General features: G+C 45.6%; 1 protein-coding gene and 1 long non-coding RNA gene across 2 annotated transcripts in view; one reads left to right on the forward strand and one right to left on the reverse strand.

Annotated features, from left to right (window-relative positions):
- Positions 1 to 1,362: 1,362 nt before the first annotated feature.
- TNFSF15 (TNF superfamily member 15) lies at positions 1,363 to 18,328 on the reverse strand. Its single transcript, XM_081847805.1, has 4 exons — positions 17,905 to 18,328; positions 5,359 to 5,413; positions 3,011 to 3,043; positions 1,363 to 1,894 (listed from the first exon to the last, which is right to left on the reverse strand). Exons 1-4 carry the CDS (start codon positions 18,082 to 18,084, stop codon positions 1,446 to 1,448), a joined length of 717 nt encoding a protein of 238 aa, XP_081703931.1. The 5' UTR covers positions 18,085 to 18,328; the 3' UTR covers positions 1,363 to 1,445.
- LOC309333870 overlaps positions 15,516 to 24,375 on the forward strand; it is a 129,815-nt gene continuing 120,955 nt past the window's right edge. The window contains exons 1-3 of the long non-coding RNA XR_014152735.1: positions 15,516 to 15,925; positions 19,044 to 19,169; positions 20,409 to 21,759. This is a non-coding gene — a long non-coding RNA (uncharacterized lncRNA). The remainder of the gene's footprint in view (positions 15,926 to 19,043; positions 19,170 to 20,408; positions 21,760 to 24,375) is intronic.

Here is a 24,375-nt window from a genome sequence, read left to right on the forward strand (position 1 = left end):
TCCACAGGTTCTGAAATGGTTTCCATTCCATTTCAAGGGGCAGGTGAGGCTTCAGAAGCTGCACTGGGTTAAAAGATACAGAGGGGGTGTTCTGTTTGTCCCAGAGCAGAATGTGGGAAAGGGGCATGTTTCAAGCCAATAGCACCATTATTTGAGCTTGGGAAATTTCAAGCAGGGTGAAAAGCACAGGAACATGTGTGCACAAAGAAACTGCTTCAGATAATATAATCTTGGGAGTAGCAGCTTCAAACTGGCCAGACAGATGTTTCCCTTACTGCTCCTTTATGGAGTTTTTGTTTACCCCTTCTCTGCATACTCTGACACTTGAGGTCTAGTTTAATTTGGGATACATCTAACTTTCTAACTGGAAAGATGAGAAAATTGTTACAGGGTCCAGTCCCTTCAGTGAACCTGCATTCACTCTTGTCTATGCTACTGAACTTCATAGTGATCACAAATACATTTGAATCAGGGGTATTGCTATAGTGTCATCCAAATGGGAAGGGAGCAAAGCTTGGATCTTTTGCCCCTTCCTCTATTTTTTTAATTTTTTTTACAGATTGACCTTCCCATTGGAAGTGGCATATATGTGAATAATAAATCAACAAGTATAAATCATAGCAAAATCTGTGCTATTCCTCTGTGCTGAGCTTCAGGCCTCACAATGTCTTTGGATGAAATCAATATTATTATCAGTAATATTATCAATATTATTTTTATGCTATGTTTTTATTCATGAGCACATGTACTCTCAGTCATTGGTAAAACACCACACCAACACTTTGCCAGTGATGTACAATGTGTCAGTGTGTCTGGCTGCTAACTGAAAGATTGGTAGTTTGAGTCCACCCAGAGATGGCTGTGTTTGTTTTGGTGGTGGTGTATGTGCAAATCAGAAAATTATTGCTTAAAAATGACTCCTGACACAACTCTATGTGTGAGCAAATGAAGTTCAGGGAAAGGTCCTAGATAAGTGGTAGAGCATCTGCTTTGCATGCAGGAGGTCTCAAGTTTGGTCCCCAGCATCTCCAGTTAGGGATAGGAAGGACCCCATTCCTGGAACCCTGGAGAGTTGCTGTCAGTTAGTGTAGACAATACTGAGCCAGATGGACCAATGGGCTCAGAGTAGAATTGGCAATTTCCTATGTTCTAAGTTGTGGATTAGCAGTTCAGTGTGTGCATGATACAAATATCCTGAAAGAATTGAAAGCTCATGGAGCCGAGCAGACAGAATACATCCAAAACCAGCATTTATGTGACATGGAAGGATTCCAGATCCCTCAACTCCACTTCAGAAAACAAGACCAGTACTTTGGAACTTCCCCATCAAGGCCATGTCAGCAGAGGAAATTTCTGGAAGCATTTGTAGGTAGCATCCTTTTATTACACTGCATTGTGGAAATTCTGGTCTGTAAGTGGGAGAATCCATGGTTTCAAATGGGCAGCTAGATTAAGAAAGCACCAAAGTAGGTTATGTCTCCTTCACCACCAAATCCCACCAGTGCAGGATTGCTGACATTGACCATGAGTGTGTCATCTTCCCATAGTTGGAAAATACCTCCAACATAAATGGTTTTCTTCCATTTTCCATTATTGTCAATGGAACTCTCACCTTTCATGATTGGGCGAGGTGCAGGATAGCTTGGGCTCTTCAATGAAACCACCTGCATTACGTTTCTTACATCCACACCTTTCTTTCCACAGTACTCTATATTTTCGCATGTACCATCAGGACATCGGAAAGTGACCTGAGTGTAGACAAAGTAATATCCATTTTTTGGGATCACCAAGAAACCATTGAAATACTTCATTGGACTGTGCTGTTCATTTCTGCGAACTGTCCACTCTAAGATTGGAAGCACATTGTTGGCACAGGATGAATTTTGCTTGATAGCTGTGATAAGACAAAGCAAAACAATTTAGTTATATGCTCTCACTGAGGGCTAAAAACATTCAAAGAGGCTGATGCTTTTGTGACTTTCTAGCCCCAATTCAGATTCAGCCCCAAATCATCGCCATCACCCCAGGAGTGGGGAAGAAAATGTGTACCTCCAGATATTTCTGAACAACAGCTCCCATAATCTCTGACAGTTGGCTGTGGTGGCTGAGGCTGATGAGTAATGGAGGGTCACTGGTTCCCTGCCATAAACTCAGATGAACACCAGAGGTCCCACCTGAACCCAGGTGAGCCTACCTGAGTCTATGGATAGGAGATAGATTCAGTTAAGGTTGCATCCTAATGTAAACCTACCTACTGCACTTCCTGAAACAAAACACTGTTGAAAATGCACTCAAGATTTGTATTTCTCTAAATTTAGTGGTGCTTGAAACTTGAATCAGTGGGTTCATCTCACTAGACTGGTAACTTTGTTTCTCCATTCTGTGCTATATCCAGTCTGTCTCTCTCTCTCTACCTTCCAAATCCTCTCCATATTTTCTCAGGTCTATTTCTGTTTAGTGTTGCCCACTGAAGACCTAGAAGAGGGGTACTGTAGTTCTAGTGGGCCATTAGGATTTTGGCATGCCAATCTCTGCCTGCCCATAGACAGACCCCACCTACCAGTCAAGGGGGTGGCACAGCCCCTCAGCTTCCTCTGCTTTAGTCTCAGTGTTCTCCTTGTAAAACTCAGCAGGGAGGAGGATGGGGACAAAACTAAAATTAGTTGGCTCCACGTGGCACTGGCTCTGACTTTTCCTGTCACTGGCTTTTACACCACCTAATGTTGGTTCTCTGCCCTACCAATCTCAATGAGCATCAGCCACCACTTTAATAGTTTCACCATCCTACCATATCTAGCCACTGCAAGAAGTGTATGCTGTTCTTTTAAACACATGCACAGTACCATATTTCCAGACAACTGTGCTTTGCATAATGTATTTTAATACTACTGAACACTACCAGGGGCTATTCTTGAGACCTTTCTGTTCTGATGGGCTTCTGAAAGTGGAAGGAACACACTCCAGAGACATAAAGCTTTGGAGGAGAAACAACTGCAAAGTAAAAAATTACCTGAAAGGTGGATCTTTGGCTTGCTTTCCGAATCTGCAACATAAGAGAGAGAGACAGAAAGGGAGAGAGAATGAATTATCTAATGCACTCTAAGACCACAATCTTGTGCATCCTTACTTTCTACTGGATAAACCATACATTGCCCCTCTAACCAGATGTTGAGTGAGCCCAGCGATCCTGGAGCCAAATGTATATTGCCATCCCATAATAAAAGAGTGGAGAACTGTTTTAAACTCCAGGACTACATTCCCTTGAGGGCAACCTTTTTGGAATGCCATGGTTGTTGAACTTTCTGTAAATGTGCCAGTCAAATCTATTTCCTATAAATCATTGATCTTCACAAAGGTGCAAGCAGTGTAGAAGTATGTTTTAGCACAGGTGATCACCAGCTAAGGGGAGCATAGAAACCTTAAATGTAGCGCATTTATTCTCATCTGTCAATAAATAATGGGATTTCTCACTATGGTTCAGGAAATAAGCTCTCTGAAGAATTCCTAAGAAACCTGTCCCTTGAATAAGTAGGCAGGGAGTGATACAAAATGTCAAGAACAATGTTTTCTGCCTATCCCTGGCTGCAGAGGCACAAACAGCATTTTTAAGGCAGCTTGGCTTATCACCCATCCAGAGGTGTAATGGTTAGTGTGTTGGACTAGGGCCTGGAGGAAACCAGGGTTCAAATCCTCACTTGGCCATGAAGCTCACTGGGTGACTCTGGGCCAGTCACTGATTACTCCCAGCATAATCTACCTTACATGGTTGTGATGTAATGAGCTCCATGGCTGAGTGGGGTTTTGAGCCCTGCTCTCCCAGACCCCAGACCAAATTTCTAATCCTGGGGAGCTAACAGAGTACCCTCCAGATAGTGTTGGATTACACCTGCCAACAACCTCAGCCAAGATGGCCAATGGATGGCCATGGATGATGGCAGCTGCAGGCCAACAACACCTAGAGGACACCTACTGGCTATTTCTGGTCTAACCACTACATCACACTAGCTCTCAATCAATACTGGTTTGTTGACCATCAAGCAGACTGTCCTGTGTTTTTTTGTTATTGGAGGTCTGATAGCCCTTAATTGGAGATGATGTAGAAATGGATGGTCTGCATTTTGCAAGGGTTGCACAGCACCATAGAGACCTCCTAAGGAGCAACTTGCTATAGCACATGTTGGAAGTGAACTGAGGCCCCTGAACCTCTGCAGTCCAGGGCTATGCTCCTTTTTGGACAGGGAGGATGGCCCCCTAGATGCTGTTGGGCTTCAACCCCCATCAACCCTAGCCCACAGAATCACAAAATTCTAGAGTTGGAAGGGACCCCAAGGGTCATCGACTCCAACCCCCTGCAACAGAGTTCAACAACATTTTGAGGGCCACATAAGTTTCCCATTCCTGCCACGGAGAATGCATCCCCTTTCCAAGCTGTGATATCACCTCAAGCACAGTTTTCACCGCGAGCTTTCCCCACAATTAAGCATCATGGGCGAAGAGCTGTAGCTCAGTGGGAGAGCAGCTGTTTTGCATGCACAAGGTTCCAGGTTTAATCCTTGGCTTCTCTACGCAGGGCTAAGATAGGCCCCTGCCTGAAACACTGGAGAACTGCTGCCAGTCAGTGTAGCAATAATGACCTAGATGGACTTGTGTTCTGACTCAGTTTGAGGTAACTTCCTTTTTTGCACTTTATTTATTTATTATTAATGTTGCAATACATATATGAAATCTTTACCTATTGATACATATACATTATATTCGTGAATTCACATTTTCACATTTCATTATGCACCAACATTTATCCATTTCTTATTTCTTGCCCTGTGTCTTCCCTCCACCCGTGAGTATCTTCCATGTTATTATTTTGTAACTTTATTATTGAGATATTGTAATTTTGTATTTTAATAATTAAATATTCAATCTTATATATCTGCTTAGCTTAGCTTAGTTTAGCTTAATGAAATCAGTCTATACATATCAATAAATTCTTGTTGGAGCATCTTTTGGTCATGTATTCTTCTACACATTTCCATTCCTGTTTGAGATTTTGATTAGATTGCATTCTAAGTGTTGCCGTCATTTTTGCTAATTCAATCATTTCAAAAAATTTATTTTGCCAATCGTTCAATGTTGGTAATTCTTCTGACTTCCAATTTTTTGCAGTCAATAACCTTGTGGCAGCTGTTGCATATAAAAAGATTCTCTTCATGTCTTTTGGGATGTCATTTGTTATAAGGTAACTTCCTATGCTCCTATTCTGCCAATGCCTGCTACTGCCTGGAGAAATTTGCTGCAGGGAGAATCTTATTCAGAACACAAAGCAAACACTACAATTCTTCTTCTTCTTTTAAGCAAACTCACAATTTGCAGGCAAGGCCTCTTGTTTCTGGAATATAGGAAGTGTTTCAGGTGACATCTGTAAAGGAAAATGCACAAGTGATTAATTCAGCAGTATGGCATCTCTAATGCAAGAGAGAGAGAGAGAGAGAGAGAGAGAGGGAGGGAGGGAGCCTGTAGGCGGGCAATGTCTTGTTTTAATTGACTGGACACGGGTGGCACTGTGGGTTAAACCACAGAGCCTAGGACTTGTCGGTGGTTTGAATCCCCGCGATGGGGTGAGCTCCCATTGCTTGGTCCCAGCTCCTGCCAACCTAGCAGTTTGAAAGCACGTCAAAGTGCAAGTAGATAAATAGGTACCGCTCCGGCGTTTCTGTGTGCTGCTCTGGTTCGCCAGAAGTGGCTTAGTCATACTGGCCACATGACCCGGAAGCTGTACGCTGGCTCCCTTGGCCAATAAAGCGAGATGAGCACCGCAACCCCAGAGTCGGCCACGACTGGACCTAATGGTCAGGGGTCCCTTTACCTAAGCCACACTGTGAGCCTTTTTGGCCAAATATTAGGGTGTAGGTGCTCTAAATCAAACATGTCCAACCAGTAGATTGCAATCTACTGGTAGATCCCTGGCTGATCCTGGTAGATCGTGGGACCCTTATCGATCGTGGAATTAAATAAAGTTTACTGAAAGTTAACAAATAAAATCTGAAGAACTCTGGTCAATCCTACCCCCTAAAAGCTCAACAACTCTGGGCAATACACCCCCCCCACACTCCTCCTCCCTCCAATGTCAATGGGTAGATCACTGCCAGTTTGTTTTACACTGGAATTAGATCACAGTCTCTTGGGAGTTGGACATGCCTGCTCTAAATAAATAAGGTACAGGACAGGTAACAACACGGGTGCAAAGGAACCACCAGGAGCCTTGAAACATATTCCTAATTGCTCCTTGGCAAACTGAGGCTGTGTTTGGCACCTTTTAAACAGGGCACCAAATCCAAGCACCTCTGAGATTGGTTCCACTTGGGAGCACACAACCCCTTCAAAAAGCAGGGTCTGAAGTCAGCTGATTAGCTTCACTCTGGAGTTTCAGGAACTCTGCAGTGTATCAGTAGGATTATGGGTAGTGAAAATCAAGCCCCATTTGGATTGGCTAGGAAAGTCATCAGCACTGTGGCTTCAATTCAATTTTCACTGCAAAGTGAGTGTGGGGGGGGGGACCCAGCCAAAGTTGTCCACCAGGAGCTGAAAATGTTCCCCACCCCTGGATGTATTCAACAACTTCAGACCAGTTTACCTGCAAGATCACCTTACCCCAAATATACTCACTCTACCACTTCTGTTTGCAGAATTGGCATTGTTACACTGCCACATAATACCTGTTCCGCATTTGCAAGAAATTGGTATTTTAGTGTGGCAACACTTACACTCTGGAACTCCCTGCCTAAGTGACATCAAGCAGACACCTTCACTGTATGTACAATTTTCAGCGCCTGCTGAAAGGCTAGAGAAATCGCACCAAGCAAAAATAAAACCCCACACATTCCAGTCCAGTTAATATTTATACTGGTCAATCCCTGCCCCCCCTCTCTCTCACACACACCACCTCCCCCAACAACAACACAGGCATTACTAATTGTCATTTGCTTCCTACAGCTGTGCTTACCAAACAGATGGAATGCAGGAGAGTCCCATCTGGCATGAGGACAGGACACCTGGTACATGCAGTTAACTTTTAACCCCTAGAGTCTAGACATTACTTTACAGCTGGTGACTGAGCAGGGAAACCAGATCTCACACCAGATCAGATTAAGTGCACTAGTTCAGCACTTAATCTTGGTGCCTCTCCCTGCCACCAAGCAAGGCAGAGAACCTTCATTTTCTTTTCACGTTTGGAAACCTCAAGCAGACACAACACAAGAATAGTTTCTAAGCCCTTTAAGCACATTTAACGTGTGCAGTTTCAGCCGGCCAGTTTGCCTGCAATCACTTAAGGTTGAAATCACACAAGTTAAAATGTGTGAGAGATGCAATCATACTGTCATCGCCATCGTTATCCACTGGGCAATCTGCATTAGTAACATGTAGACGGTGCCTGAGTATCTCTCATAATATAACAGCTACCTGAGAAAGGGACTGTAGATTCAAAGCGACCGTATGCTCCAGGTATTGCATATAGAACTTGGCTGTACAAGAAGCAGCAGGACTTTTTGTATTTAAGATATCCTGCTGCTGATTCTCTTTTAGGAGAATCCGTATTTTATTAACATTACTGCAATGGTATTGATATTACTGCCTTGAGTTTTATATTGTATAGATGTTACATGCTGCCATTTGTGTTCTGCTTTCTAAACCACGCTGTGGTCTTTTGATGAAGGATGGTATATAAATTTAATAAATAATTTCAAGGTCACCCTCCAGATGGTGGTGGACTCCAGCTCCTTTCATCCCTGAGCAATGGCCATTATGAAAATTGGAGTCCAAGGATATCAGGGAGGGGAGGCAGAGTTTCACTGACCATTATTTACAAAACCAGTCAGTGCTCTGCATGGGCTGATTGTACCACAAAGGGGACTAACCCCCTGCCAGCACTGGAGTGGGTGGGGAAGAAGACAGGGGAAGGGTTGTCTGAGCTATTGACACCATGTGAAGTTTTTGGTTTGAAAATCATGGCTGTGAACAGACCACTTGATTGATTTCTATTTGCCTTTCCATCTGCATTTCTGACTAAGGATGGTTGAATCTATCAAAGTTGGTTTTACATTACTCGGTTTTTGTATGCCCAGTCCTAAATTCTGTTCTTCACATTTCCACTTCAGTCTGAATACTTTTTAAAAGTCTTCATGAACAATTTCAATAATAATGATGGACTTTATCTGCATTGACAAGAGTAAAAATTAAAATGATTTACAAACTAAGAAAAAGCACTGCTTTGGTAGGAAACAAGATCCAAATTAGAAAGTTAATGAATCTTAGTATTCACTCATACATACATACATACATACATACATATATACATGTATTAGGTGACCCACTACTCCCAAATCGCAAGGACACAAACATTTTGAATACCTGAAATGTTTCCCATGGGACAGCAATCCCTTCTCCACCAGGGAAAATCAGCAGAAAAGACTATGTTTAGGATCAGGGTGGATCTCCTGCACCTATGAGTACTTTATGTAGAAAGTACACCAGCAGAGATAATGCAGTATGTCATTTAAAGGTTAAGTCCACTAGTCAAGAGGGGTGTGTGTGGAGATGTTGCTTAGCAACAAGGTAGAGTGACATGAGCTAGCATGTGCTCTGGTTGGTTGTGTATTTCTCAGGAAATTTTCTCCTCTGTGTTTTGAGTTGTATGCCCCCCTGTTATGTACAAGGCCTTAACTGAAAGACAAAACCTGTCTGTTCCTTTCTCCTCAAACAGGTATGCACTGTTTGTTGTTCCATCTGTTCAGTAAACTGCTATCAGAACTTTTTGCTCTAGGCTCCACTTGCATTATTTGCACAATTTCTCTAACACTTAAATAAAGAATGCAACCACCCACATCCGCTGATGGAGTTTATCCATGACATAAATAGGAAGTTCAGTTCCCTGGTTTATGCTCAGCTGGGCCAACAAGCTTCCACCCTTGGCAGAGACCCAGATTACAGAGCTCCACACATGACACCAAAATACTTGCATTTCCTTGAATGAAAGCATTGCAGAAAGTTAATGAGCAATCTCATTTGTGGTGTGACCTCTGCTCATGCTAATTGCCAACGGATGTTTATGCAATAACTCCTACACGAGTTGCATATTGGTAAATGACAGAAACATGCTGAGTGCTGGTATTTATTATCAATAAGATAACCAAGCAAAGGATTTTATCCCAGGTTATTCCTACTCAGAATAGACCCATTGAAATTGATGGGCATGGCTAGCTTAGGTTTGTTCATTCTGATCTACTCTAAGCAGAACTTAGTCCAAATCATTCCTGAACACACCACATCTAGCGGTATTTGCTGCTGCATCCAGTATCCACTATCAGGTTGTGGCCTGATCTAAGGCAGGTCACAACAGCAGCTGTGCCACCATACAAATTTTTTTTTTTTGGGGGGGGGTTAAGAAGTAGGCCCCCAAATGCATGTCCCAAGCTTGGAAGAAGTTCTGTGTAATTCAACTAACGTTTACTCAAGGTAGATCCATGGTAATTAATGAAGATGTCTGAATTAGGGTCATTAATTTTAATGGGTCTACTCTGAATAAACATTAGTTGAATACCACCCACAGTCATCTGTTTTGCTTGGTTCCTGATGCCGGATATTGTCTTGTCTGATCCCATCATGGGTTGGTTGTGAGACTATTTTAATGTTGCACAGTCTCCATTCATAAGTTTTGAAATTAATAGGCCCACAACAATATACACCTCTATGTGAAAGGCTCCTTTGTTGATATGTGACTCATGCTTCCAATATGTCCCTTTACAGACTCTGTTTTATTGTGGTGTCTGCAAGTGTACTAAACCTTCTGTTTATTCTATTCAAACTTCAATAGTGTGCTTAGGTTTGCCACCTCTGTTCCCACAAAATACAGGACAGAGCAGGGCTGGGCAGTTTGGGGTGATTTCCCCCCTCCCATCTGGTTCGAAAGTGACTTCAAAGCAATCCATTACAATCTTGTGCAGCCTAACAGGATGGCATCTCTGGAATTTGTCACACACAAACACGTGCACACACACACATACACGTGAATTTTAAAATCTGTCTGTGCTTAGGTACCCAGAGCTTAAATACATGACCTTTCACACACCCTTTCAAACAAATGCATTCAGACAGGATCCCAAACTTGGCAGAGAGAGAGAGAGAGGGAGAAGACTTGAAGTACAGGTCAAAACTGTATCAATACAGGATGCAGCATTTTACATTGAAATACGGAACAATCCTGTATTATACAGGACAGGTGGCAACCCTAATATGTGCTTCACACAACCCTTGTTCATTGTTTCTTTATTGTTTGCATATTGTTGTTTTTGATCGCTGCAGATGGTGACAGTAGTCGAGAAAGTAAAAGACGCCTGCTTCTTCGGAGAAAAGCAATGACAAACCTGGACAGCATCCTAAAAAGCAGAGACATCACCTTGCCGACAAAGGTCTGTATAGTTAAAGCTATGGTTTTCCCCAGTAGTGATGTATAGAAGTGAGAGCTGGACCATAAAGAAGGCTGATCGCCGAAGAATTGATGCTTTTGAATTCTGGTGCTGGAGGAGACTCTTGAGAGTCCCATGGACTGCAAGAAGATCAAATCTATCCATTCTGAAGGAAATCAGCCTTGAGTGCTCATGGGAAGGACAGATCATGAAGCTGAGGCTCCAATACTTTGGCCACCTCATGAGAAGAGAAGACTCCCTGGAAAAGACCCTGATGTTGGGAAAGATGGAGGGCCCAAGGAGAAGGTGACAACAGATGACGAGATGGTTGGATAGTGTTCGCGAAGCTACCAGCATGAGTTTGACCAAACTGCGGAGGCAGTGGAGGACAGGAGTGCCTGGCGTGCTCTGGTCCATGGGTTCACGAAGAGTCGGACATGACTAAATGACTAAACAACAACAACAAATTGTTGTTTTTGAAAACACAATAAGCACATCTTTAAAAGTACAGTTGAGTTAGATGAATTAATTTCAATGGGTCTGCACTGAGTACACATTACTTGAATACCAATCATGGTAATCTGTCATGTTTGATTCTTGATGTGGCTGTTCATATCCCAGTGTGACACTTTTCTCCAGGCCTTTTGTATATACACTGCTATCCAGTGCTTTTTATCTGCGGACACTTAAAGGTACGCAGTACCAGCACCTTTTTTTCCTAGAAGAAAAGCACTGGTTAAAAGCGTGGCACTTACTGTAACAACTTCATGGTGAGTACTGGCACCTTTCTTTTCTGGAAGAAAAGCACTGCCGCTACCCAATTTCACTTTCTGTTGGGGGCAGGGAATAAACATTTGGAGGTGCAAACTTGAGCAGTACAGGCAGGTGGGAGAGATACAGAGGGTCACACAGCTGTGCAGATATGTGCTAACACTGCAGCACTCCTAAAATGTTCCTCTGTCTATGCAAGTGATTGCCCAGATTTTTTGAGCGGGTGGGGGGGGGTAATAATAAAACCCCACACATACAAGTCATTTGAAAAAGCAAACCACAGTATTGGCACGCTTTGCACACAATGTTAAACCATTAAATAAAGTTTAGTTAATAAATCCCAATTTATTCATTACTAAATAAATAATAAACGTATTTATTTATTAGTTATTACTAATTAACTATTTGCTGTTAAACCATTACCACCCAGCCCAGCCCTTTAACTATGGTTTGTTAGCAAAAAGGAACCATGGTTTGTTGTTGGCTATGCTATGGTTCAGTGATAGGTGCAAACTCACACAATTCCTTAACTATGGTTTAGGTGTGGCTTGTTTGTTTACCCACCAGGCTATAAAGATGCTAGTCAATGGGGTGGTGGTGGTTAGAAATTGTCTTTTGCTCAATGACATTCACCAACTGGGCTGGGCAGCCTTAAGTTTACACATGTTGGAAAGTCCCAAATCTGGATTGCAAGGGGAAAGGGTTTTTGTGGCGGGGTGGGGGGGCATATTGGAAGCACCAACACTGGGGGAACACAGGAGAGGAGATGAGGTATATGAAGTAAGGTGATCTTAGCAGCATCAGCACCACAATCCACCCACTCCCCTGGACATTCCCTGAAACCAGTGCACACTATGTAGTCACATCCTTCATCCCCTTCCCTCATGCAATAGTTTTCAGGAGCATGGAATCCTGCCTGAAAATAAAATGTCTCATCATCCTGGCACTGGATTCCCCTCATTCATGGGATGTCAAAGAGTCTGAGTCAGAAAGGGAAATTACAGAGAGAGCCAGCCCCAGAAGCACATCCATGAGAGGATCTCGTGATGCTGGCACCACTCCAGCCAAAGGGTGTAATGTTGCCATACTCTGACCCTGAGGACTCTCGTATCACAGAAGCCCTCATGCAGCCAGCCAGCCTTCTCTGCTAATTTGTAGTGGGGAAAAAACAGTTGGAGAAGGCTGGGCCCCTTTAACTGAAGAAGCCCCTTTCAGTAAAGTTAGACAGAAACACTTGCTGCTATGTAAGACTCAAGACAAGTCCACACTTCTGCTAGTCCCGTGCACAGGTGTGAACAGTTTTCCACTTGACCCATGAAGAAGAAGAAGAAGAAGTAGTAGTAGTAGTAGAAGAAGAAGAAGAAGAAGAAGAGGAAGAGTTTGGATTTGATATCCCGCTTTATCACTACCCGAAGGAGTCTCAAAGCGGCTAACCATCTCCTTTCCCTTCCTCCCCCACAACAAACACTCTGTGAGGTGAGGCTGAGAGACTTCAGAGAAGTGTGACTGGCCCAAGGTCATTCAGCAGCTGCATGTGGAGGAGTGGGGAAGCGAACCTGGTTCACCAGATTACGAGACTACCACTCTTAACCACTACACCACACTGGCTCCATGCTTTCTAGACACAGGCCCAAGTGGTTTTCTCTCTGCCCCACTCCTTTCCCAGGTTTGCTCCAACTGAGTGCTAAAGAGTGGTTTTCCCATGGGGGTGGGGAGTGAGCAGTGGGAGAAGAAGAAGTGTAGAGAAGCCCAGAGTCTAAGGTCACATCGGCCCCAAACAACAAACTCTTATTCTACTTTATCAGTCATGACTTCCTGCAAAAAAATCATGGGAACTCTTGTTTGTTATGGGTACAGACCTCACAGATCTACAGTTCCCACCATTCTCAACAAACCATAGTTCCCAGGAGTCTCCAGGTATGTTAAAGTGGGATAAGAGTGCCTTAAATGTAAGGTGTGGGTACTGACCTTCAACGCTGATTGGTGCTTGAGCAACAGCAGAATCCGGTGCGAGGCTTGGCCCCAAGAGGAGGACAGAGCAAGAAAAAGTCCCTGCTCTCCAACATTTTTTGCAGAATGTTTGAAATAATATTAGACTATATACTCTCTAATGGGTTGAATTGAATTGAATTTATTAATACGGTCACAGACCAGCATCAACACACACAATATCACAGATCATAAAAAAATATATCAGAAATACAAGGGACAATATGAATATAACAAGGCTCTAAATATAAAAATTAAAATTAATTGTTAGCGTGTCCCCTGTAATTAACATTTAGGGGTTTGAACATTATGAGATACAACTTGCTTCCTGCGATTGATTGCAGACGCACAGAATTTAGCTACATTTAATGTAGTCTTGGGATTCTTGTCCTCTAACAGTAGTTTTAAACTACAGTATTCCGATTCTTTCCTGGACTTTTGCAAAACAGGTGTAATAAAAGTCAAACGTATATCCTCATAAAGACGACAACGTAATAGTACATGTGAGGCAGTTTCAACTTCCAACGATCCACAAGGACAAGGTTATATTCATGCAGCTCCCCTGTCTGGGGAAAGATGATATAGTATCTAAATGGGAAAGTAAAGGAGTCATGTTACAGTATAACATTGGGGGGGGGGGTGCGCGCGCTCAAGGGAATAATGTAGAGCAGTGGAAGGAAGGGGTTAAAGAAACCCTAGGCTGCTATAATCTTTTGAGTGCTCTTGAGGAGAGTGGGCAAAGAACTCTTGAGAAAATTTCCACACCTTTGCAGCCAGCCAATAGGAAGGGGCAGGGAGATCTGCTGAGGCAATGGTAGCAGTACAGCTCTACGAATTCTTTTGGGATGTTGGGTAGGTAATATGAAGCACATGGGGAATTAAGTAGGGCATAAAAGGTGAAGGTAAAGGGACCCCTGACCATTAGGTCCCGTCATGGCTGACTCTGGGGTTGCGGCGCTCATCTCGCTTTATTGGCCGAGGGAGCCGGCGTACAGCTTCCGGGTCATGTGGCCAGCATGACTAAGCCGCTTCTGGAGAACCAGAGCAGTGCAAGGAAACGCCGTTTACCTTCCCGCCGGAGCGGTACCTATTTATCTACTTGCACTTTGACGTGCTTTCGAACTGCTAGGTTGGCAGGAGCTGGGACCGAAGAACGGGAGCTCACCCCATCGCAGGGAATTGAACCGCCGGCCATCAGATCGGTAAGTCCTAGGCTCTGTGGTTTAACCCACAGCGCCACCCACGTCCCTTTTAAGTAGGGCATATGCTCCCACAAAACAAGTCCTCTTTGCTTGATCTTCTTTGTGGTGATTTGCAGTTTGCATAATGAACTGTGGTTTAACTTTGGCTAAGTGCAAGGGTATGGAACCTTGGGGCAAATGTGCCCCTTCCCTGGCTGCTCTTTCTGCCCCTTGTAACTCATCCCAGACTACGCCTCTGACTTGCCTTGGACTGCACCCTGAGTGTTTTTGCCTGGCTGGAATGTGTTCCTTGGACTCCCATGATGCCTCTTGCTTGCCTCGATGGGGGATGGAGAGGAGAAGGTGTAGAAACTAGCCAACTGTAAAAAGGTAAATTTTACATGTGTTGCTTTGTCAGCTTTTGCCTCTAATCCTGCTCATGTGGCCCCTAGAAGGCTGCCTAGAAGGAAATGCAGCCCCCGGGCAGAAACGAAAGTTCCCCACTCCTGGGTACGGGTGATGTATGAACCAGGCCACTCTGTGGAAATGCAAAAGCATGGAGAGACCAGAAAAAAGGTGTGGGGGACTATGGAAATTAAATATACTGTATTTTTTGCTCTATAAGACACACCAGACCATAAGATGCACCTATGTTTTGGAGGAGGAAAACAAGAAAAAAAGATATTCTGAATCCCAGAAGCCAGAACAGCAAGAGGGATCTGGCTTCTGGGATAGCCTCTTGCTGTTCTGGCTTATGGGATAGCCATGTGAAGCCTCTTCGGGGCAGCGGGATGAAGGCTCCCCCTGCCCTTCATGCAGCGAAGCCAGGACAGCAAATGGGATCACTGCGCAGTGATCCCTCTTGCTGTCCTGGCTTATGGTATAGCTGTGCGAAGGTTCCCCCTGCCCGGAAGAGGCCGCGCACGGCTAGGCCAGAAGCCAGCACAGCAAGAAGGAAGCCTCAATGCAAAGCCTCCTGAGCAAAGAGGCAGGAACGCTCCCGTTGCACTGAAGAGGCTTTGTATGGCTATCGCTGAAGGCAAGAGAGCAAGAGGGATCGGTGCGCACTGATCCCTCTTGCTCTCCTGGCTTCTGGGATAGCTGTGCAGCCTGCATTCGCTCTGTAAGACGCACACACATTTCCCCTTACTTTTTAGGAGGGGAGAAAGTGCATCTTATAGAGCGAAAAATACGGTATGTGTTTCAGGTAACCTCCTGGCTCTCATTTCTGGATCTCTGATCATGTTAGGATTCTCTCTAAATTGCAGGTTCCCTCTCAAGGTATGGAAGTTCAGTGGGCTCTTTTAACTCATTGTGTTCTAGCTCCATCCTATCACCCTTCTCATATCTCACTCTACTGCTGAATCTGCCCCTCTCCTCCAGCCATCCTGCATGTGGGATCTTTGCCTCTTACCTACTATCTCTTCTGGGACCATGTCCCATTCACCTTTTCCAACCTTTTGTCTGCTCCACACAACTCCTGCCTCACAGCTGACCAAACTGTCAAAGCAAGCCTTCTTGCGGAAGGTGAGTTTTGAACATCCTATTCTCGGCTGCTATATTACCCGAGCAATTGAATGTTTATGGACATTCCATAGCATCACCACTAGTATCACCCAACCATCATCTGGAACCTCACTGCTAGAAGCACCATAAAAAGTCTGTATCACAAAGCTCATAAGAGTTCTGCTGAATGAGGCCAAAGTCCAGCAGACTGTTCTCACAAGTGGCCAACCTGCCTCTGTGAAGCCTGTAAGCAGGAGCCAAGTGCAATTGCAGCTCTCCTCGTGTGATTCCCAGGAACTATATTCAGAGGCTGGCCTTCTCCAACAGTGGTGATAAAACATACCAGATCAGGTTGCAGGTTTCTGATTTTCTGGATCAGAGACCTTTATATTGTCCAACCTTTTATGCCTCAAGTCTTCCATGGGAGATGAGGACACAACACACAGACACACACACACCTTGAGTCCGGGGCCCTCCAGAAAAAGTCCACTTCAAAAAAGTATTCCTGCCCTGATATAATGATTCCACTGGGGGCAGAATTCCACTCCCCTAATCAGGTCCAGTGGTACCTTGTCGTGTCCCCTGTCCTCTAACACTCAGCTGAGTGAGTCTGATAAGAATTACTCATCTTGAACTGGGGAACTAGTCATTTAATTTGGCAGGTTACTTCTTGAGCCATCTCAGTGAAGTCCCCTGGCAGGGCTGTTGTGAATAACAAAAGTGGCATCTTTGATCTACAACAGGAGTGGGGAATTTCAAACCTTGGGGCCAAAGGTAACCCTCAAAGCTTCTCTGTCCAGCCCTCAGGACTCCTCCCCACACCACCATGCCTGCCCAGATGCTCCCCCTCTCCCCAAGAGAGTGTCTTTAACTGGCTTGACTGTATCATTGAATTCCGATTATGCCTTCTACTTGGAGGATAGAGAGGGGTGTGAAAGTGTGTGTACAAACTAGTCTACTATTTAAAGTTAAAACGGACATTCATTTCTTCGCCTCCACCGCCTCTGGCCTCCCACCCCCTCACATGTACACCCCAGAATACTGACAAAAAGTGAATGCAACCCATGGGCTGATAAAGCCCACCCTCTCATCTATAGTAGTCAGCACATGAACACATTTGAAATTTGCAGGAACAACAGCGACCTGCTCCCTTATGCTGCAGATGAGCAAATTACTGGAGCGCACTGCAATCTAAACTTCATCCTACAAGCATGCCCCTAAAAACACACAAACAGCCATCGCCATGACAAGAAGCAGAGGAGAAACGAATGAATGAATGAATGAACGAACGAACGAACGAAGGGAAGAGTAACTTTCCAACTACACTTCCGGATTCCACAGTTGTGAAGAGAGAAACAAACTTCCACCTCCTCTGGTCCACAACATTTCTTCGGGACGTGGATCTGTGGACCCTACCCGCTCCACATCTTCCCTAGCCAAAGATCCCTCCGTGGGTTTCCGCATTGTTTATTTGTTTGTTTACTTAACAGAGTATATAGACCATTTAATCATTCCAGTACCTCTTAGCAGAAAACGATAATGGCAAGTCAGCCTACAGACGGATCAAAATACGAGTAAAAACAAGTTAAAATGTTCAGCATGAAATTTGCATGTTGATCGTTCAGTGAGAAAGTACCTGCTTTGCGTGTCCCAAAGCCCCAGGTCCCGGGCATCTCCCAGTACGACTGGGGGAAGGGGGCGAGGATCCTGCCTTAAAAAACTGGAGGGTGCGCTGCTGGAAGTTCTGAGCTAGACGGATCCATGGCCTGACTCGGCAGCTTTCTCTGATAAATCCCGCCCACAGAGAGACAACCTACCCTTTGATTTGGGGAAGCGCGGGAGCTCAGCGTAAGAGCATCTGCTTTGCATGCAGAATGTCCCACGTTCAAATAAATACCTGGCACCCCGTGGTAGGACTCCCCTTTCGAAACCCCGGGGAGCCGCTGCCGGTCGGTGCAGACACTACAGAGTAAAACGCAGGTCCTTGTATTATTCCTTACCTCGTCTTGCTTGCACCTGAGGCTGCTGCCCAGCAGGTAAATCACGGGCATAGCCAAGAGAACAAGAAGCAGGAGACAAAAAAGCGCCAGGCACTGGAGCCTCCGCAGGTCGCCCGCCAGCCGCTCCCACCTGTACCCGTAAGGCTCTTCCGCCAATTGCTGCATTCGCGCCCCGTCCATAGCCAAGTCTTCCCCAGGCTCTGAATATCACCGAGCCAATGGGGGAGGGGGGATAGCAAATGTCTGCTGGGCCCTGATTGGGGACCCATTATATAGCCCTGTATATTCCTGGGTGGAGAGAGGAGGAGGGGGGGGGGGAGAGCGCGAGAGCCATCCCACTCCGCGACGCGACTAGAGGGCATGTGGAGTTAAGGGGGGAGACACACCCATCTCAGCCAGGATGCCACACCTACGCCGGAATCGGCTCGCTTTCCCTAACGCCTGGGCTGGGGGGCGGGGGGAATGGCACTTAGGAAGGAGGAAGTCGGAGGAAAGTCCCCGAGGGGAAGGGAGAAACGCGAGTGAGGGAGGCAGTGAGTGGGGCAGCGGCAGGAGCTTCCGCTGAGACTAGCTGGAGTGTCATTTTCCAGGTGCCCTTCCCAGTCTCTGTCTCGTTTCCTATCTTATCTGAAGCTCATACACCTCTTTCAAATTCTTAATAAAAGAGGCCCAAGGTCTTTCAAATGGTTCTCACCTTTAAGAATGTAAGAAAAGCCCTGCTGCATCGGGCCAAGAACCTATGCAGCACTCTGATTTCTCAGTGGCCAACAGACACTTATGGGAAACCTGTCTGCCTGCAGGACCTGAGCTCAACAGCACATCTCCCCATTTGTGATTGCCAGTGACTGGTATTCAGAGGCATACTGCCTTCAACAGTGGAGGGAGAACAAAGCCATTATGGCTAGGAGTAGCATCCATTGATACCTTTATCATTTTTGAAAGGTGCTGGTGGCCGTCACATTTAGAGGGAGCAAATTCCATATCATACCTGTGTGCTGTGTGAAAACATACTGTATTTTTCTGGATCTAAGACAGTATCCCCCCCCCCTAAATTTTTGTGGTTAAAATTGGTGGTCATTTTATACATGGATGGTGAATGCACAGGGGTTAAAAAACAAACACTACTTACCTTCCTGCAGGATCCATCCAACCCTGTCGGATGAAAAAGTGGATGAGTTTGTGCCCTTGAAGAACACATTTTAGGGATGCTTAACCACACCACATCACCAGGCAGTCAGGAGGAGGCCCTTCTTGGCACACTGACAGTAAGTGATGATTAAACACCACCCACCCATTTTAACCTAACTTACAGGCCAGGGCCAGGACAGGAGCCTCGTCTCTGTTCTAGGATCTCTTCCACCCTCAGCCAACTCATCAGCACTTGCTTGCCTCTGGCACTCTGCTGATGGTGCTAGGCCACTTGAAGGGGCACTGTCACTCATGCATAGCCTTGTGTTAATAACAAAAGACAAGGCTGCTGGGGAACCGGGTTCGCGTCTCCGCTCCTCCACCTGCAGCTGCTGGGTGACCTTGGGCCAGTCACACTTCTCTGAAGTCTCTCAGCCCCACTCACCTCACAGAGTGTTTGTTGTGGGGGAGGAAGGGAAAGGAGAATGTTAGCCGCTTTGAGACTCCTTAAAAGGGAGTGAAAGGCGGGATATCAAATCCAAACTCTTCTTCTTCTTCTTCCTGGATCAGGCCAAGGGCCTATCTAACCCAGCATCCTGTTCTTACCAGCAAGACGCCTGTGGAAAACCCTCAAGCAGAACACAAGCTCAAAGGCACTATCCCCTCATGAGGGTTCTAGCCACTGGTATTGAGAAGCATTGGAGGCAAAGCAGAGCCACTGTGGCTAGTTGCCATTAATAGCCCTCTCATCCATGAATTTGCCTAAACTTCTTTTAAAGCCAACCAAGTTGGTGATAGGGATACTGGTGGCGCTGTGGGTTAAACCACAGAGCCTAGGACTTGCTGATCAGAAGGTCGGTGGTTCGAATCCCCGCAACGGGGTGAGCTCCCGCTGCTCGGTCCCTGCTCCTGCCAACCTAGCAGTTCGAAAGCACGTCAAAGTGCAAGTAGATAAATAGGTACCACTCCGGCGGAAAGGTAAATGGCATTTCCGTGTGCTGCTCTGGTTTCCAGAAGTGGCTTAGTCATGCTGCCCACATGACCTGGAAGCTGTACGCCGGCTCCCTTGGCCAATAAAGCAAGATGAGCACCACAACCCCAGAGCTGTCTGCGACTGGACCTAATGGTCAGGGGTCCCTTTACCTTTAAGTTGGTGATGCTCACTGTCTCCTGGGGGAGCAAGTTCCAAAGTTTAATTGAGTAAAAAACTGAGTAAAAAATTACTTTCTTTTTTCTGCCTTGAATTCTCCAACATTCAACTTCATTGAATGTCCACAAGTTCTAATGTGAATGACAGAGGGAGAAATACATTTTTCTCTTCACATTCTCCTTGCCATAATTTTATAAACTTCTGTCATGTCATCTTTTACCCACAGTGCCACCCCTTGGACTGGATGTAAGTATGAAGGCAGGTAAGCACGAAGATGAGAGCTAGGTAAAATCATACAGAGGTTGGTGGAGTCATACCTCATTTGCCCTAATGGACCAGCCTTCTGGTAGAACAACAGCTTCAGCAAGATGACTGAGCAGAAAGGCCAAAGCTTCAGCAACAGGGAAAAGGAAATTTTTTTGAATTGCTGACCTTTCATTGCAGTGGGTGGAAGATCTAGCCCAGATCCATCCTCTAGCATGCACAAAAATCCCAGAGTTTGAGACAAATGAAGATCAGAAGACTTCTCAGAGGGAGAATTTGAAAGCTGTTGCTCTCTCAGCTCCACAGTCATGAAGCAAAAAAGCTGACAGTTCCTGGGTTTAGCACTTAAAGGTAAGAACTAGACATTCTGTACAGACTGATTCCTCAGTAACTGGATGTCTTTGACTTGAAGAAGGCATAGCAGGAAAAGGTTTTTCACATATACACAGCTGGAATTGAGTAATCCCTCTGGCTCATTTATGCAAAGGTCATAAATTTTTCTAATCCTCTCTTAAAGTCATCCAAGTTGGTGGCCATTACTATCTCTTGTGGTAGTGAATGTCAGGTTTTCATTGCATTTTCCATCTAGTGTCAATAGAGTGCTAATTTCATGAGCGTCTTACCTCAAAACACCACCCAAAGCTATCCCATTGGGAATGAGGATCAGAATCCACCCTACTTGGATGACTAAAATAATCAAGGGGGTGGAGAGACTTTCCTATGAAAAAAGGTTGGCAGTGGTTGGGACTTTTTAGCTTAGAGACAAAGCAAACAAGAGGTGAACATTTAGTCTCTTAAATAACTACTATGAGTGGAAGTCATGCCAAAATTCATTGTGCCCAGCTAAATATGTTGCAAATCTTAGCACATACTTTTCAGCACATGAAAACAGAGTGTTCATGTTACTATAGCTATCCTGCCACTATTTTGGCCCTCAGTCTCATTCCCCTTGGTACATCTGCTGTACTAACATAAGAAGAACCCCGCTGGATCAGGCCAAAGGCCAAACTGGTCCAGTATCATGTTCTCACAGTAGCCGCCTACATACTATTGGGAAAACCAAAATCAGTACCTGAGTGAAACACAAACACTCCCCATTTGTCATCCCCAGCAACTGGTATTCAGAGACATGCTGTCTTGGACAGTAGAGGGAGTCATTAGAAGCCCTATCCATTGACTCCCTTTTTGAAAATGGAACATTTCAGTAAATTTTGGCAAATTATCATACTTTGTTAAAGCACTTGTTCAGTTGGAACCACATGGGCATACACTTTAACTGTTATCAACATTTTAGCTGCAGATAACATAAAAAGGTAATAAAGGGACCCCTGACCATTAGGTCCAGTCGTGACCGACTCTGGGGTTGCGGTGCTCATCTCGCTTTATTGGCCGAGGTAGCCGGCATACAGCTTCTGGGTCATGTGGCCAGCATGACTAAGCCGCTTCTGGCGAACCAGAGCAGCGCACGGAAACACCATTTACCTTCCTGCCTACTAAATCATGATATTCTGGTTGGACATCTCTCTCTCTCTCTTTAGAGATAATTCAAAGTATTTTGTAAGAGGTTCATTGGTATGTGATATCCAATCCATTTTTTGTATGAATGCAGTATTTCCTCCACCCACACAATTTTTGGTTTACCATATTTAGATGGAATCCACCACACTCTTTCCACATTTCCTGCATCAATTATTCTGTGATACATTTTTTGTCAAACGGAGTGAGGTCACATACCTACTATATGACTTTTAAAAAAGTTATATTTACTCCATTAGGTAGGGCCACATTAGTGGAAAATATATCTCCATTCCCTGTTATTATATTTGTTTCTAATGTTTTCTGTCATCTCTTTTACAATTAATTCCCATTCTATGTAATCATCTTTGTTAGCTATCAAAATGTGATAAGAGATACCAGTTGCTCCATGTTTGACAAACTATTTAAATGATGACAGTTCCCATGTAGAAAACGCTGTCCTTGTACTGAGCCTAATCATTGGTCCATTTTGAAGTTCTGGAAAATGAGAATGAGTAACACCAACTAGGTAGGCTTGCTTTTAAATGCCAACTAGATCAAATTTATCCCCAAATTTCTACAGATTTTCACATCTCTCCCATTTTTTTACTCTAACTGTATATCAGGCATGGGGAACAGTTGACCTTCTAGATGAGGCCTGAAGCCTCATAAGGACTGCGTGCTGCTTGCTGCCTGCTGCCCAGGAGGACTCCCCTGAGTGAGTGCCTGAGGGCCCTGCTCTTGCCACTTACCATCTGGCCTGGGGCGGGGCCTGAAGCCTCATAAGGACTGCTTGGTGCTTGCTGCCTGCTGCCCAGGAGGACTCCCCTGAGTGAGTGCTTGAGGGCCCTGCTCTTGCCACTTACCATCTGGCCTGGGGCGGGACCTGACAGGCCTCACAAGGACTGCGTGCTGCTTGCTGCCTGCTGCCCAGGAGGACTCCCCTGAGTGAGTGCCGGAGGGTCCTGCTCTTGCCACTTACCATCTGGCCTGGGGCGGGGCCTGAAGCCTCATAAGGACTGCTTGGTGCTTGCTGCCTGCTGCCCAGGAGGACTCCCCTGAGTGAGTGCCTGAGGGTCCTGCTCTTGCCACTTACCATCTGGCCTGGGGCGGGGCCTGAAGCCTCATAAGGACTGCGTGCTGCTTGCTGCCTGCTGCCCAGGAGGACTCCCCTGAGTGAGTGCTTGAGGGCCCTGCTCTTGCCACTTACCATCTGGCCTGGGGCGGGACCTGACAGGCCTCACAAGGACTGCGTGCTGCTTGCTGCCTGCTGCCCAGGAGGACTCCCCTGAGTGAGTGCTTGAGGGCCCTGCTCTTGCCACTTACCATCTGGCCTGGGGCGGGACCTGACAGGCCTCACAAGGACTGCGTGCTGCTTGCTGCCTGCTGCCCAGGAGGACTCCCCTGAGTGAGTGCTTGAGGGCCCTGCTCCTTCCTGCCACTTACCATCTGGCCCAGGGCGGGGCCTGACAGGCCTCACTAGGACAGTGTTACTGCAGGAGGGGCACAGAGTGTTTTTAAAATGTTTTTAAAAAAATTTCTTTTGGATTTTTTGTATGTGGGGGGTGGGGGTGGGATGGATGTTTGGTTGGGTTTGGGGATTTATTTATTTTTTTTTTTTTTGGATGATCTTGTAATTTTTACATTTTTTGTTTGTATTGTTTTATTAGTTTTGTTTGTTTGTATAAGTTGTTATTTTGTTCTTAGGGGGAGGGGTCAGGGCTGCCGGGGAGTGGGCCCCAGCCCACAAAATGGCTGGGGCATGTTCCACAGGGGGGAATGCACTGGGACAACCGATCTCAGTGATCACGGGTAGGAGGAGGAGTTACGCTAAGACCAGACCATGTCATTACAGAGGAGGCAGGTTTAGTCGTTGTCTGAGGACTATTCCTGCCTCCGGGTCTGGTCCTGACTGGATGGATACTAGAATCAGCAAGGGATACCCACATGACCTGAAAGTGTTGCTGTGCAATGCCAGGTCAATGATTCATAAGACCACTGCCATCCATGACTTGATCATGGATGGAGGATTTGATCTGGCATGTGTAACAGAGACTTGGTTGGATGAAGCAGATGGGCCTGCCCTTGCCGCTGCTTGCCCACCAGGTTTCTCTTACGCACAGCAACCCAGGTCATGTGGGCGGGGAGGGGGGGTTGCAGTGATTTTTAGGAAGTCATTAGTCTGCACCAGGCGTCCTATTGGGAAGACCCAGTTTTCTGAGTGCATGTTCTGGAAGTTGGGCAATAGGGGCAGTACAGGATTCCTACTGGTGTACCGACCTCCCCGCTGCACCAAGGATTCCCTGCCCGAGCTGCTTCAGGTCGTGGCGGATATGCTCCTGGAGACACCTAGCCTGGTTGTCCTGGGGGATTTTAACATCCATGCCGACACGACCTTACAAGGGGCCGCTCGG

The sequence above is a fragment of the Podarcis erhardii genome (genome assembly GCF_964252035.2).
Source record: "Podarcis erhardii genome assembly, chromosome: Z".
Classification (NCBI taxonomy): Eukaryota; Metazoa; Chordata; class Lepidosauria; order Squamata; family Lacertidae; genus Podarcis; species Podarcis erhardii.